Raw genomic sequence first — 15,839 nt, forward strand, 5'->3', positions numbered from 1 at the left:
ATTCTTTGGGGCATATTTACTAAACTGTTGGTTAGAAAAAGTAAAGATGTTGCCTATAGCAACCAATTAGATCTAGTTATCATTTATTTAGTACATACTGCAAAATGACAGCTAGAATCTCATTGTTTGCTATAGGCAACATCTCCACTTTTTCAAATCCGCAGTTTAGTAAATATACCCCTTTGTCTATTGCTCCTGAAGTGTTAAGGGCATACTTACCAACTTTCTTCAGCTCTCTTCCGGGAGCCTGCCAGTGGAGGGGGCGGGGTGCCAAAATCGTGTCATTTTGGCCCCGCCCCCTGTGACGGCATGATGCAAACGCGTCTTTTGATTCACCAGGAATCGCAGCGTTTGGGACCTAATTCTGCCCGCTTCACTAGGAAGTGGGGCACTTCCTAGTGAAGTGGGCAGAATTCGGGAGATTGCCACACACACCCAGGAGTCCGGGAGACTCTCGCAAAATGCGGTAGTCTCCCGGACATTCCGGGAGAGTTGGCAAGTATGGTTAAGGGCCTTCACATCCAAACTCCCTCACAAGGAAATATGATGGTGGGATCCCTGTCCTGTTGGACCCAGGGCAGATGCCTTTTGTACACCTTTTTAACAAAAGCCCTGTAACCTCTTGTACTCATTACGTCACTAATGATCGCTCCTGAGATCTAAGCACATATTACTATACAGAAGTCTGAAAGAGGTGAGGCATGCAAATGCATTGCCAGACTGCAAGAGAGAAAGGCAAATCAATACAGTAGAGTCATAATAAACTTTTACCATATGGCTAATTTTTCTAAATATCGCAATAAGTATGTCTTTAAAAGTTAGAATGATCTGTGGCTATGTGTTGTGTTTATTTTCTTTCAATAATCCATTATGTTTTCGGTAAGCAAATGTTCTTTGTACACAGCTGCAGATGTTTACCTGGCTGAACTTGAAGTACTGACAATCTCTACTTAAGTGGAGAATTCCCAGAACAACACAATGGAATTTTAGTTCTGGAAAATTATACAGGCTATCTGTGATTCCTATAAATAGCTCTCACCATTGGATCTCTTCATAGCCTGAAAAACGAAACAGTCACATGACGCAGACCTGAAATATTGCTAACAGGCATAAAACGGTTCCATATGTTTTATATTACAGCAGAATGCCGAGACATGTTATAGTACTATAAATTAGATAAGCAGTTCTATCACTGTCTGGCTTCACACTAACACAATTGTACCTTTTTTTTTTTTACAAAACTGAAAAGTTATGAGAGAATATGCCATAATCCCTAAGACAAAACCACTACAACTGGTGTCACTCTATTGGAAAGATCTTTTTTGCAGTTGCAGTTTTAAAAATAGCTTGTTTAGATTAGGGAGTATTTGTATATACATCATTAAATATTCATAGGGTTTTACAAAATACCACATGTTAGGGTTTTCACAAATCTCTGCTGATGTAGAGCAATATGATACAAAGATGACTATGATTCTAGGGCTTAATTCATTAAGGATCTTAACTTGAGAAACTTCTTATTTCAGTCTCCTGGACAAAACCATGTTACAATGCACGGGGTGCAAATTAGTATTCTGTTTTGCACATAAGTTAAATACTGACTCTTTTTTCATGTAGCACACAAATACTTGATAGCTTATTTGTACACTGAAATTTAAAATTGATATTTATGTGCTACTTGAAAAAACAGTCAGTATTTAACTTATGTGTAAAACAGAATACTAATTTGCACCCCTTGCATTGTAACATGGTTTTGTCCAGGAGACTGAAATAAGAAGTTTCTCAAGTTAAGATCCTTAATGAATCAGGCCCCTAGTGTTGTTTTGATTTTGTTCTTCATTTCTGCATGGAGGTAGCCTTGCTCAATATTGAGCAATGGAAGTCAGGTGTATCACTGCATTTGCCCTATAGGCAATTTATTAGCTGGTCTTACGCATGGCAGTAGTACTGTAGGAAAAAAAATAATTAAAGCTTATAACAATGTCATAAACATATTAAAAGTGAATAGAGGATATTACTAAATATGTTACATAAAAATTCCTATAATCAATGTGCAATTTGTTAATGTTGAATATGTTACGTGAGATTAAATATATATTTGTATAGCTTTCCATGGGCCACTCCCAGAGCTATTTTTGGTATTCTCCTCAGACCGTTTTCAGGATTATTTTTATTGTCCATCATTTGTACCATACAGTTCATTGGGTGGTGATGTGCATTAATTTTATTAAAACGCATTTCTTATTCCCATTCTTTTAACTTTCACTATAGCTCTCTGTGCACAGCTTTTATTCAAAATCACTTAATAGAATCAATAAGGGACAAATGTAGGTTTAGAAGTAGTATCATAACAAATCATTAGACATACTAGATGACATGCGTTTTGGAATACATTGCACAGTTATATTTAATTTAACACAGCATATTACAACATTATTGTATCTTGATTATAGCTTTCCTGGCATCACAGTTAACTTTAATTGACATTTTTCTCAATCCTATCCTGTAGGTGGCGCCCTAACCAAAATATATTGCATTTGATATTATGGAACAGCTATTCTGTGCTGGATGGGTAGGAGGGCTAGAATCTGTTAGTTTAGCTGCTTGTGAGATCATTTCCTGCCTAGATCCGTCCAGGCATCACAAGTATTATCTGTTGGAGCAGTAGCAGGGTGTACTTTTCATCCTAACCAAACTCCTGTTCACCTGGGTAAAGATGTCCTCAAACTCTAACCTGAGCACTATGCAGAGACTGGTGGAGCAATTAAAGCTGGAGGCAAGTGTGGAGAGGATCAAGGTAAATCTATTCTGCTGATGTATATAGATGGTATTTTTCTAATTGGGAGGGACTGGCTAGTCAATGATTGTTTCCATACAACTTTTACTTTTTTTATTTGCAACTTGTTGAATTATTGACTGCAGAATTTAAATATCACAATAGTCCAATGATTTCATTTTATTGCTGCTACCTTTTAAAATGTGGTGTTGACACAGAATTTCTTCATAAGTCAGATCACATGCATGCTGAGAAACATGTGCAATCTGCAGTGGGCTCTTCATAAACCTCGGGATCCTAGGGATGGTGTAGTTACTATCATGTTCTTAGATCACCTATATACAATATAGTGTTGACTGCTCACAACTTTACTGTAGTTACTGTAATCTATCGCTGACACGCAGCTCTTACGGTAGTACTTGCCTGTGGTGGCTGCAGTGTATTTTTTTTTGGAATATGAGCCGAGTTTCTGTGCTTGTCCGTATACTGATCAATTCGATCGCTGTGGCTGTGACAAAGACAGTTACAAAACTCATGGCAAGCCAAAAATACAACAAGCTGCACACATAGTCTATCTGTGATGGGAACAGTTACGTTTACTATGTGATGGATCTTGCAAACAGAAGGTTAACAAGTGTCAACAAAGGTTTGTAAGAACTTCATTCTATCAATCATGTACTTTTTGTTTACATGCATCCTTTTAAACTAACACTGCCTTTCTATAAAACATGTTCCATGTGAAATTTTTAGTATATTATTAGGTTTTTTAAGGAAATCTATTAAAGCATTTAAATTCATGGAAGGTGTCCTATTTCACATAGGCACATAGGGTGTGTTGTTTTCAGGAAAATGTATGGGCCCTGTAGTTATTCAGCAAAACTCTAGTTTCTGGATCAGGCACTACTGAGTAATTTTAGAACTTGTATCCACCCCGGTACTTCTTTACTGTTCACGTGCACCAAATTAATCCTTGATAATATTACTGTTGCCTCTAAACAAAACAAACTGTTAATGAGATTTAAAAATTATTCCACTTTAAATACCATTTTTTGAATATTCTCTCCCTTCTCTATAATAGTAATTTAGTGTGTATTTCTGCCCTGTGTATTTAGCACGTCCCAGCCCTTGAATGTAGCCATGACCTTTACCCCTTACCTTCGGTGCTTCAATTAACACCTGGCTGTGTCGGATTTCTCTTTTTCCAGATAGAGCGAGTAGTGTTAAGGCAAGAGTGTGGGTTCCTGTTAAGTACAACAAAGTTCTATTATAGTGAAGGAAGGGGATTGATTAAATATCAAATCTAGTGCAATGTAATCAGGTCACAGGATGAAAAAGTCGTGTCATGTGCTGAGGATGACCTCCTTACTGAAAGTACATGTTATACAGGTAGAAGAGCCTTTATTTTAACTCCCATTGCTCAACATGGCTCACTAACTCACCCTTTATGTGGAAGATATTATGTGGGCAACACAATCTTCTTCATTCGCATATCAAATCATTGCTCAAATTAGTCATTAAAGAATGTTACTATAGATACTTGAGCCGATGTGTTTTAATTTAAACCCAGAAATCCCCCACATAGAAGATTTTTTTAGTTCTTTAAATAGCAAGTTAATTACCTTTTAAGTATCCATCTAGTTATGTTTTTACTGCCCGCAAAGTATGGCTACCAGTCACACAGGCTCTTGGCATGTCATGTTAGGGAAGAATGAGGGGGACGATTTTACAGTACATAAGTAGATGGAAGTAAGTGGGGCGTTTCAATGTCTCTCTGCTCACTATATCATGTGACTGTGGTTGCTTTGGTAATCCATGACACTCTACAGAGTTACAACTCAATAAGAGCAGCCTGAAGAAATAAGCAAAGGAACAATTAACAAGATAATTACTAACATTCCTTTTTCATAGCTTGACACAGTGATTTATGTTATTTCTGCTTTAAATTACCTGATACAGCCAACTATAAAGCATAATAAATGCAGTCACAAAATTGGGTATGTTATGGCTGCAATAGGCTACTTCCTGCTACGGCTAAGCACCTAGCAAATTTGCTCACACCGTAAAAATCTGCTAGGAGGTCAGTGAAAGAAGATGGGTCGGGTCATTCACTAAGCATATTTGGTGCTAAGATGCACAATGTAAATGGGAAAATTGACTTGAGTGCCTTCTGCAGCACTGTACATATTCCATCGCTGTAGCCGGGTTTATTAGTTTTTGCAACCCTATTTGTTCCCTGTCCGAATACATCCATCATTCTGAGCTGTGGCAGTTTGGTTTAGCTATTACCGTGCAACGCAGGGATTAATAATGCCCTGTTTGTAGCTTTAGTCCCCAAGTGGTGGCAAGTCGCTTTACAGCCAAGACAACGGGTGCATACAAGAGATGACAAAAAAAATATATAAAATGATCTGAACTTCACAATACAGAACTGTGTAGGGTTTTTCCCAAATACCCTCATAGGTCATGTTGCGAGCCAAAGAAGAATAGTGAGAGACTGGTAGAGTTTTATATGAAGAGCTCTGATTAGCAAGTATGTATATGTGACTTTTTTTATATATAATAAAAAAAGTGACTTCAATCATTAAATAGTATTTTGTCAATAACAATAAATGATATTCCTTTTTACCTTTCCAATGAGACATCCAGTAACACCACTACTGCAAATGTGCCCAAAATATATAGTGTACCAAGCATTTAAATGGCTTTACATAAGTTCAGTTTTCTGTTTTAGGATATAATCGAGGTAGATAAGGACTGATGTCTACAGTAGGTCCTTAAAAAGGATAGGAGGAGTTCCTAGAATTTATAGCATGAACTCCTATTCAGCAAAAAAACTGCATCTCTCTTAGTGAAGCACTTGGACAGGTAGGATATAGTTCTAGTCCTGATATAGAAAACAAATGGTCCTGGCTCTTGTGCAATAAGGGCTGGTGTTGCTGAGTTGTTATCTTTGGGCCTTCTCGATAACCAGTAAAATCATTCTGTAGTCCTGGTAGGCAAGAAAACAGATAGCTGATGATCTCCCGCTAAGGACTGGTGCTCTTCTAGTTTAATGTTCATCTCCTTTTAGTGTTTATTTAAAGCTGCGAAATACAGTGTATCGTACAGGTAAAATGAATGTGCCAGCTAATATGGTACTGTTGGCCTCTTTACAGTAGTCACGTAAATCCAATTACCTGCTGTATATAATATGAATATACAGATTTTGTGATATTGGAAGGCAATGAAGTCACTTTTCCATGCTTTCTTTGTACAGTCATGGCCAAAAGTTTGGAGAATGACTCAAATATTATTTTTCACAAAGTCTGCTGCCTCACTTTTTATGATGGGAATTTTTTATATACTCCAGAATGTCATGAAGAGCGATCAGATGAATTGTAATTAATTTCAAAGTCCCTCTTTGCCATGACAAAGAACTTTATCCCCAAAACAATATTTCCACTGCATTTCACCCCTGCCACAAAAGGACCAGCTGACATCAGGTCAGTGATTCTCTCATTAACACAAGTGAGAGTGTTGACGAGGACAAGGTTGGAGATTACTCCGCCATGCTGATTGGATTAGAATAACAGACTAGAAGCTTTGAAAGGAGGGTGATGCTTGAAATCATTGTTCTTCGTCTGTTAACCGTGGTTATCTGCAAAGAAACACGTGCAGTCATCATTGCTTTGCACAAAAAGGGCTTCACAGGCAAGGATATTGCTGCTAGTAAGATTGCACCTAAATCAACAATTTATCTGATCATCAAGAACTTCAAGGAGAGAGGTTCAATAGTTGTGAAGAAGGTTTTATGGCGCCCAAGAACGTCCAGCAAGTCCAGGACCGTCTCCTAAAGTTGATTCAGCTGTGGGATTGGGGCACCACCAGTGCAGAGCTAGCTCAGTAATGGCAGCAGACAGGTGTGAGTGCATCTGCACGCACAGTGAGGTGAAGAATTTTGGAGGATGATCTGGTGTCAAGAAGGCCAGCAAAGAAGCCACTTCTCTCCAGGAAAAACATCAGGGACAGACTGATGTTCTGCAAACATCAGGGACAGACTGATATTCTGCAAGGTACAGGGATTGGACTGCTGAGGGCTGAGGTAAAGTCATTTTCTCTGATGAATTCCCTTTCATTTCAATTTCCTGCTGCGGCTAAGCACCTAGTGGCCAAGTCACAATGGGTGCGTGGTCAAGTCACAAAGGGGACATAGCTAGCGCTTTTGAAGTGCTAGGCTGTCCGTACTCTCCTCCTCTACAAATGCTTCAGAGCAGCGGCGATTGACAAGTACTTCCTAAATAGCCCACTCATGGGACAAAGCTATCCTGATCGGATGGCATGACAGAGCCCTAAAATCGGACTGTCCTGTCTAAATCGGTAAGGTTGAGAGGTATGTGCATGTGCGGTTATCGCCAGCATTCTGATGGAGAAGGATCTTACTGTAGTCTTGGGTAGTCTACATCAGTGGTGTGCCACATGTGTTGTCAGGACTCCAAGTGAACTCAAATTCCTGCTTTGGGATCCCCTAATTCTCATACATACAATATTTTATATTGGGAACCACATCTTTTGGGGTCCCAATATTGGGGCACACTGACATTTAGGATTTCATCTAAAAAGAGATTGAGCACTACTGGTTTATGTAATGTGAAGGAGGTAGGCCTTTCACACATGAGAGTTCAGAGTTGGATGATTTGTTGACAAGAGGCACATTTGTTTCTGCATTAAAACAAAAGCTCATTTTAAAAGGAGTTAGCTGGCAAAGACTGCAAGTATCCACGCAAGCATTGTGGATCAATAATAAACAACAGTAAAATGCTTTTTATTTGTTATTGACCTTGCAGAAGTTTAGTAAACGTTGGATCTGTGCTATATCATTTAGGAAGTGATTGGCTATTTTTTTTTATCTTTGTGGTACTATACATTTTATGAAGGTGACAATGTGCAAAGAAATATAAATAACTCGGTGCTTCTTTAAAGTTGCATCAGAAAACGAAAAAAAAAGTTGAAAATGTACAGTAAGAGGTTCCTCTATGTACTTAGCTAGTGTTGCCATGGAGTATTAGAATAGTGGTCAGAAATTAAGAAAATCTACTGAGGAAGCCACTAACTAGATTGACAGCATTTACACAGATGATCGAGGACTAGCACTGCAACAGTTTGCACTAACTAATGAAAACTATCTTGTTTTCATTACCCTACTCACATATTTCCTGTTCCTACGGTTATGCTTGCTCTGCCACCATGGTGCCCCCGTTATAGTAGTTCCAAGTGCCAACTGCTGCCACCAGGTTCCTTCACCGGCACCTGGAACCACTTGCTTCTAGGTGGTGTGTGCAGTTTTTCCAGCACCTCATTGCTTGTGATTGTGGCTGGTCTTACTTTGGATCAGGACTGCAGGGTAGCAGCCCCCTCTCAACCCTGGCACCAAATTTATCTTTTAACTCTCCTGCCCAAGAGAACTGCATCCTCTCCAAGACCAAAATTGACTCCAGAGGGATGTTAGCTAGATACCTGAGCAGCAGTCTCCCTGATGTCGCAACCAAAGCTCTTTCAGCTTGTCTGTGGCGCTTTGATCCTGTTCCCCGCACTCAGGAGCGAGGTAGGAAGCCTGGCATTGCCGGAACCCACTGGATCCACACTGGACCACAAAGGATGGGGGACCTTCTCGCACCACAGCACTCCAGTTCAACACCTACATCTAGGGACACTATAGCATCAACCATAAATATATTAAACACATCTAATTATTTAGTTCTCATTTATTGCTTTGACCTAATTTTTTTTTACCAAAACATTTTTATTGAAGATGTTCAGACATCAATCATGTAATACTGTTAGTTTCATAAGGAAAGAGAAACTTTCAATTGTAAATACAGTCAATATACATGTACATAAATATGGTTACATCTTTTATGGGTTCCACTTGAGGAGATTTAACAACACTATGCCATAGACACTCCAAGATATATGTATCCGATATTAATATATTATAGGTTTGTAACATGGAACAAGGCAAAACTGCAATAATGATAACATTAGTGATGAAAATAGATATGCCACCATCCCCCAATGAAAGGGGCAATCACGACATTACAGATTCCCCTCCCCCAACCCATCATCAGGGTGCGGAGAGACCAGAGGAAGAGCACAGGCCCGCCCTATCATTCTGTACAAAAATTGGGGGGTCTTGAAGGAATACCCTTGTTTCATACCACAGCGTCTGGTGAAAGCATTCATAAAGTTGATTTTGTAGTTGGGAGGGTAGGATATTCATATAACTTTCCCAAGTCTCAAAAAATTTACGAGAATGCTTTTCTGGAGAGAAGCCTCCAGCCAGTCCATTCTCAGGAGAAAGTACATATTTTCTCTAAACAAATCGACCTAATTTAATTTCTGTACTTAATTTACTTTTTTACACGTCTGTTCATTAAACTACCATCATTTATATGGCTCCATAGATTCCATAGTGTCTGACATAATCATACAGAAAGACAAACATGAAAACCGTATACATAATACCAGGAACAAGGGTACAGTTGAGCATAATAATGCATGGATGCAATTAACAAGCAAACAAGTAAGACAGAGTGGACAGACACAAGACATAGAGTAGAGGGCCTGTGAGAATTTACATTCTACTAATTGTTTGTTGCTTGCAACACATACAACCTTTTATTAATAGTCTATCTCATGCTACCCATCTTAATTATATTCACCTGTTTTGATATTTACTCATCAATCCATCACCTTTGCACAGTACCCTCTTCTTCTTTTAGCTACCTTTTACAATTAGATTGCATACTTTACACTTATATATAATTTATTTATTTTTACTACCATTTATATACCTAATGTTAATCACTATTCTATGACAAGTATATCCTTGTATTATGTACTATATTTACCATCCTGCTCCTGTACGCCTCCACTGCCCACGGGCCCCCAAAGTTTCTTGACATCCAGATCTTGGCTACATAAAAGCCAAGTGAGTCCACCCAGCGCTCAATGGCAATGGATGACTAAGAGTTAAAAATATGTATTCTTAGACATCATTGACAGTTATTCATATTCATATGACGGCTAAGTCAAATGAAAACCTTGATCACAATACATAAAAGTTCTTTTAAAAAATGCACTAACATAATAAAAATACAAAATAATAATGGAACACATATGTAGCATAAAACACAAATGATTTTAGAAGAAAACAAAACAATTACAATGTGTTAATAGATTACTATTGTTTATTAATGATTTTATTTTCTATGGTTAATAGTGAAATGAGGTCACAGTTTTTCAATGCTGAATGTCAGTGGGGGACCTGGTTAAATACAGGATAAGTGGTAAAGTGTAGTAAGATAAGATAACTTCACTACTGTCCTAAGAAAAAGTATCAATACTGTGGATATTCCTGTCCTGGATGGTTGTCAAATGATCTAACCAGGTCAATCATCGGCATCATTGTGAGTGTTTACCATAGCTGGAACCAGGTCAGCAGACTGTCATGGTCCTCCCTTCTGCCTAATTGCTGGGGCTGCGGTGGAAAAGTACAGCGCTCTGAGATTGAGGGGATAAAATGCTGATGTCAGATTCTCCTCTAATAGGCTTCTGCTTCTTGATTCTCCATTTCGATCTAAATACACTAATTTTCTAAAGGGTTGCAAGTGTACTGTAAATCATGACAACCGATGAGGTATTTGCTTTTTTCAGTTTAGTGTAATGGTTTACAGTGCTATAGATTGCTTTTTAAGTATTATGTAATTTAATATGCCCATTAGTCTCTTCTTTTGTCTTGCCGGGGACAAACCTGTAGCAGCTGCAAAGTTGATGTATAGCGTTTTTCTCTTGCTTTATTCACATTGTCTTGACAAACCTCCTACACCGAGGCAGCATTGGGATTGTAAGTCACAAATGAAGTTCATATAAAATAAGCAGCATAGTTGGAGTAGTACACTGTGGTGGAGGCATTGCAGTTCTGTCTCTGACACAATTCTGCAATTGTGTTCGCTGTCCGGCTTTCAGGCCGTGGGGGTGTAATAATTAATGCATTCCTTTTATTTACCGCACATTTTCTCCTGTGTTTTTACAGCTATTGATTCTGTTTGCACTGTAGAAGGAATAGGCTGCCAGCTGGATCAGCTGCTCAACAAGCTAATGAAATGATTGGAAATTATAATCAGAGCGTGTCCATTTCAGAAACTGACAGATTATCTGTTCATATGACCATTACATCACAATAAACCACTGCTTATGTTTTACGGTCTACTAAGGTTAAATAAATGTTATCTTTTAAAATATTATATTCATTTTTTAATTTAAATCAAGAGGGTCATTCCAGCATGTGCTGTAGTTTTGAAGATGGGTTTAATTAGGGGCATTTTTATTTTAGTACATACTGGAAGGAGATTGGGAGTTCTGGGCCTCTCCTGCTGCCTGACGCTATATCGGTTTATACAATTACTGTGTGAATGTGCTGTTATGTCCTTATCGGAATTTTTGAGTTAAAACTTTACAAAGATTTTCTGTCAAATAAAAAAAACAATAAAAAAAACTACCAACTTTAAGGTTTCCTTAATCGATACAGGGGGTAATATCACCTCTGGATGTAGTGAAGGCAAAATAATTCTGTATGCATAAAATTATTTTTAACTTATCCCTCTATACAGACTATGAGCACATTTTGGATGTTTAGAGGCACCCCTTTCTCTGTTTTTATACATTTTTAAGGGTCCTATGGATCTGGCCACACCCATCGGTGGCCAGATCACAGGCTTTGTGAATCGTATGAACAGCTGTGGTTATTTTTTCCTGAGTGGAGCACTGCTGAATTCCTTTCAGGGGAAGGAGGCGACACCCTAAAGAAGGTAGATGTTTCAAATAATACCACCCCTATACATACATGTAGTTTTTAACATTTGTAGGTGTGAACTTTGAATAGCAATTTAACAAGGACTGATTCATACCATTATAATAACAACTTCCCTGCAATACTTTTTACAGATCCTGGCACCAAAAACACCTTTTAATGTCATTGTCATCTAGCCTCCTCCTGGAAGGAATCAGACCCCACTCACTTACTCCATTTGTTAACTGAAACTGGCTCATTAACAGGACGTAATATATAATGTAAGGTTTGGCTTCCGTGGACCTTCCACTATTGTGCACCTTACATTTTGGTCACTAACCTCAGACCTACCTATGGCTTTTCACCTAGTTTATGAAACCATCTGACCATTATTGAATCTCTCAGTACTAGACATAATTGTATGCTTTTGGCTGCCACTTGATACCCCCACCCTTCCCCTATTTTCTCCCCAACCTAACCCTTTTCTTCTCTTGAAAAGTCTTGATATATTGTTTGTGACAGTAAATTGAACATTGTTCACTCATGTTTAATTTCATGCCATCACATGTTGCACTGTACGTCCATACTGGTACTGAATGTATTATGTCTACAGTAACTGTTATGCTGGCTACTTTTTTATTCTAGTTAAATTCTTTATTTAAATGATATTAACAACCAGTTGTATAAACAAAGGAAAATAGAAAATACATGTAATACAAACATGTGTTTGGGGGATTTGGTACAACATTGCATAAATATAATATACAAAGTGCCTTGAATAGCTTGGAAATATGAAAAGAAAATGGAGTATCTTAAGTAAAAATAGGGGAGCAAGGGGCATGAGAAAAGGAGAGGGGGCATACTACAGAAATTTCCACATGGGAAAAGATCTGGAAGGAGACTCCGTCTTGGGATTTGAGGGTGAAGAACTGCTTGAAGGTATCTTGCTGGTACAAGATATGAAGATACTATGGTTTATTACTGCAAAGATAGTAATTCAAGGTATATTAATCAGGGGAGGATCTACCTCTGGAATTCGCAAAAATCCATGGTATCCACACTTGACCAAAAACATATTCTCTATCATGGAGGTAGTATATATTTTTTCACATAGAAGCTATATGCCAAACAAGGTTTTTAAGGGCGGACGTTGAAGAAGATTGAGGTTTTTTTCAAGTTCTTGATTATAAAGCTTCAGACATTTGCTAGGATATTGCAGTGTTTGTGTAAATCTTGTGGAGGGTAAGAAAGAAGAGAGATCAAGGGATTTTTAGTTATATCTTTTATAGGATGTTTGTTTAAGTAAGGTAAAGATGGAATTCTTCGCTACTCTCTCATATCTGTTTCCATCCATCCGCCTCTGGAGGGTGGTCCAGATCTCTCTTCCATTCTCTCTCGCGGCGACTTTGTAGACATGCCTGGGAGGAATTCTGTGTAGTTTCAGTGAGGAGTGATGGGAGAGTTAGGAGTGGAGGAGCCATATTTAAGAGCAGAAGAGTCACAAATTTGTATTGTCTGTAATATGGTGTTCGTTTTATTATTGAAGGGACCAGATAGAGGAATGGGATGTAAAGTTTAAATATTTAGTTTTTATACCTAACCAAGATATTGTTGGCCAGGATAAAGCTAACTGTTACTTTTGTAAAACGGTAGGCCAGATAGTAAATTTATCTATAAAGTGTGGCCGGGTCCCGAGTACTCGTGCGGTGGCCATCTTGAAAATGACACCAGCGCTGGGAGGGTTACTACCCGGTGCCACAGGGGTTAAATGTTTTCTATGTGGGCGCAGCAGCATTGTCTGGGTAGCACCCAGCGCTGCAGCATGTTAGGGGTTAAAAATGTATAATAAAGTGAAAAGAGGGAAAATGTATGTTTAGGCGCTGTAGCGCCGTTAAAGAACCGACGCTCATCGCTGAATGGGTTAACTCCCGGCGCTCACGCCGGGAGTTAACCCATTCAGCGCTGAGTGTAACTATATGTATTAAATGTATAAATGTGTATTTTTAAATGCATATGTGTGTAAAGTGTATATGTGTAAAACAGTGGTTCCCAAACTTTTACACTTCGCGGCACCCTTAGGGGGGTATTCAATTGACGGCGGGAAAATCCCGCGCTCAAAGAATATTACTGTTAATACGGTAATCCTGCGCGTAAATACCGTTAATACGGTAATTTACTCGCTGGATTTCAGCGCGAGTAATTACCGTATTAACGGTAATATTCTTTGAGCGTGGGATTTTCAGCGATCCCGCCGTCAATTGAACACCCCCCTTAGAGTCTCCATAATTTTTTCAAAGCACCCCTCCAAAATAATTACCAAGCAGTCCCGTTTTATAAGTAGTTGGGTCAAAAAAACGTAATAAATATTTAGGTCAGGACAGGAATACTTATTAAGTTGTATGCAAACATAATACACATAAGGAAAAATAATATTTTTATATATATTTTTTTCAATTATATTTCTGTCAAAGAATAATTGACAGCTAACTCACACTGTGACCGCCTTCATCTCCACACACTCTGTCCAGTCACGCTGCCCCCTCTGCGTCCAGTCACGCTGCCCCCTCTGCGTACAGTCACGCTGCCCCATATCACTCTGCCCTCTCTCACACTGCCCTCTCTACCCTCTCTCACGCTGCCTCCTCTCACTCTGCCCTCTCTACCCTCTCTCACGCTGCCTCCTCTCACTCTGCCCTCTTACACTGCCCCCTCTGCCCTCTCTCACTCTGCCCCTCTGCTGCGGCCAGCCAGTGGAAAGAAAACTAAAAAAAAAACTTACCAATACGCGCGGCGCCCGAGACCCAGCATCCTCCCCTCTCCCGCAGCTTGTCACTGAATGTTGGGCATGCTGCGGGAGAGAGGAGGATGCTGGGTCCCGGGTGCCGTTTTTTTTGGGGTTTTTTTTCTCTGGTTGGTCGCGGCACCCCTGTGACACTTTGGGAACCGGTGGTGTAAAATAAAGAGTACTTACCCTGTGCAGGGGCTGCAGAGGCAGCCCTGGATCCCCTTCACCATCCGGCAGCCAACTTCAGTGGCTGACGGAGGGACTTATCAACCAGCCTCCTGGAATTAAATGGGTCCAGGAGTACCTCCTGGGGTCCCAGGAAGTTCCTAGTTAGAGCTCCAATAGCTTCAACTAGCGACAGGGCAGGGACTGCTGCCCCAGGAGCAAGATCCTTGGAAGTCAGTTAACAACACGCTGGAAGGTGGCTGGCGCATTTAAGTCCATGGCATGGACTTAAACTCGAACAGGCCAAATGGGGTGATGAATGCTGACTGTTCCTGAGCCTCAGGGGTCAGCGGTATCTGCCAATATCCCTTGCTCACGTCAAAGGTGGAAATATACTTTGCTCCAGCCAACTTGTCTAACAGAGCGTCAATTCGGGGCAGGGAATAGGCATCAGACACGGTCACCTTGTTCAACCAGCGGTGGTCTACGCAAAACCACGTTGTCTTGTACTTCTTGGGAGCCAATATAACGGAGGACGCCAATGGACTATGTGATGGCTGGATCACCCGTAGCTCAAGCATTTCCTGTATCTCCATGTATATATTTTCCTTGGCCTCTGGTGAGACCCGATATGCGGGTTGCTGAACTGGCCTATGCTCACCAGTGTCCACATGGTGCATCACCAAGAAAGCCCAACCGGGTCTCCTACTCAACTGAGTTGCAAAGGGCCACAACACTGCCTCAAGCTGTTCCCTCTGACGGGCGCTCAACTGCTCATCCCAGCCCACTTCCTCTACACCATCTTCACGTCTGGCATCCGCTAGGAGGTCAGGTAGTGGGTCACTTCCTGGTTCCTCAGTCGGTAAGCAGCAAACCTCCGCTACCGCCTCCACACGCTTCAACATATTTATGTGGTAGGTCCACTACCACCTACCGTCGCTGTCAAATGACACCACATAAGTGATATCAGTCAGGCATTTTGAGACCGTGTATGGTCCAGCCCAGGCAGCCTGGAGCTTGTTCTGGTGTGTGGGTATCAGAACAAGAGCCTTCTGCCCTACCTCAAACACTCTGGTACGCACGTCCTGATCATACCAAGTCTTCTCTTTTGCCTGCGCTTCTGCTAGGTCAGCCTACGCGAGCCCCGTGAGATGTTCTAAACGATTTCTGAACTTCAACACATACTCCACCACAGAGACATTCTGGGTGGCTAACTTCCCTTCCCAAGACTCCTGTAACAGGTCAAGAGGCCCACGGACTCTGCAGCCATATAGTAGTTCAAGGGG

The 15,839-nt window shown here is 40.2% G+C and overlaps 1 protein-coding gene across 1 annotated transcript in view; it reads left to right on the forward strand.

Moving 5' to 3' along the window:
• Positions 1-2,602: 2,602 nt before the first annotated feature.
• The window catches only part of GNG10 (G protein subunit gamma 10), a 32,302-nt gene continuing 19,065 nt past the window's right edge, over positions 2,603-15,839 (forward strand). Inside the window, exon 1 of the mRNA XM_075210939.1 lies at positions 2,603-2,797. Coding sequence (XP_075067040.1) covers positions 2,717-2,797 — 81 coding nt within the window. The 5' untranslated portion in view covers positions 2,603-2,716. The remainder of the gene's footprint in view (positions 2,798-15,839) is intronic.

This window comes from Mixophyes fleayi, chromosome 1 (assembly GCF_038048845.1).
Source record: "Mixophyes fleayi isolate aMixFle1 chromosome 1, aMixFle1.hap1, whole genome shotgun sequence".
Lineage (NCBI taxonomy): Eukaryota > Metazoa > Chordata > Amphibia > Anura > Limnodynastidae > Mixophyes > Mixophyes fleayi.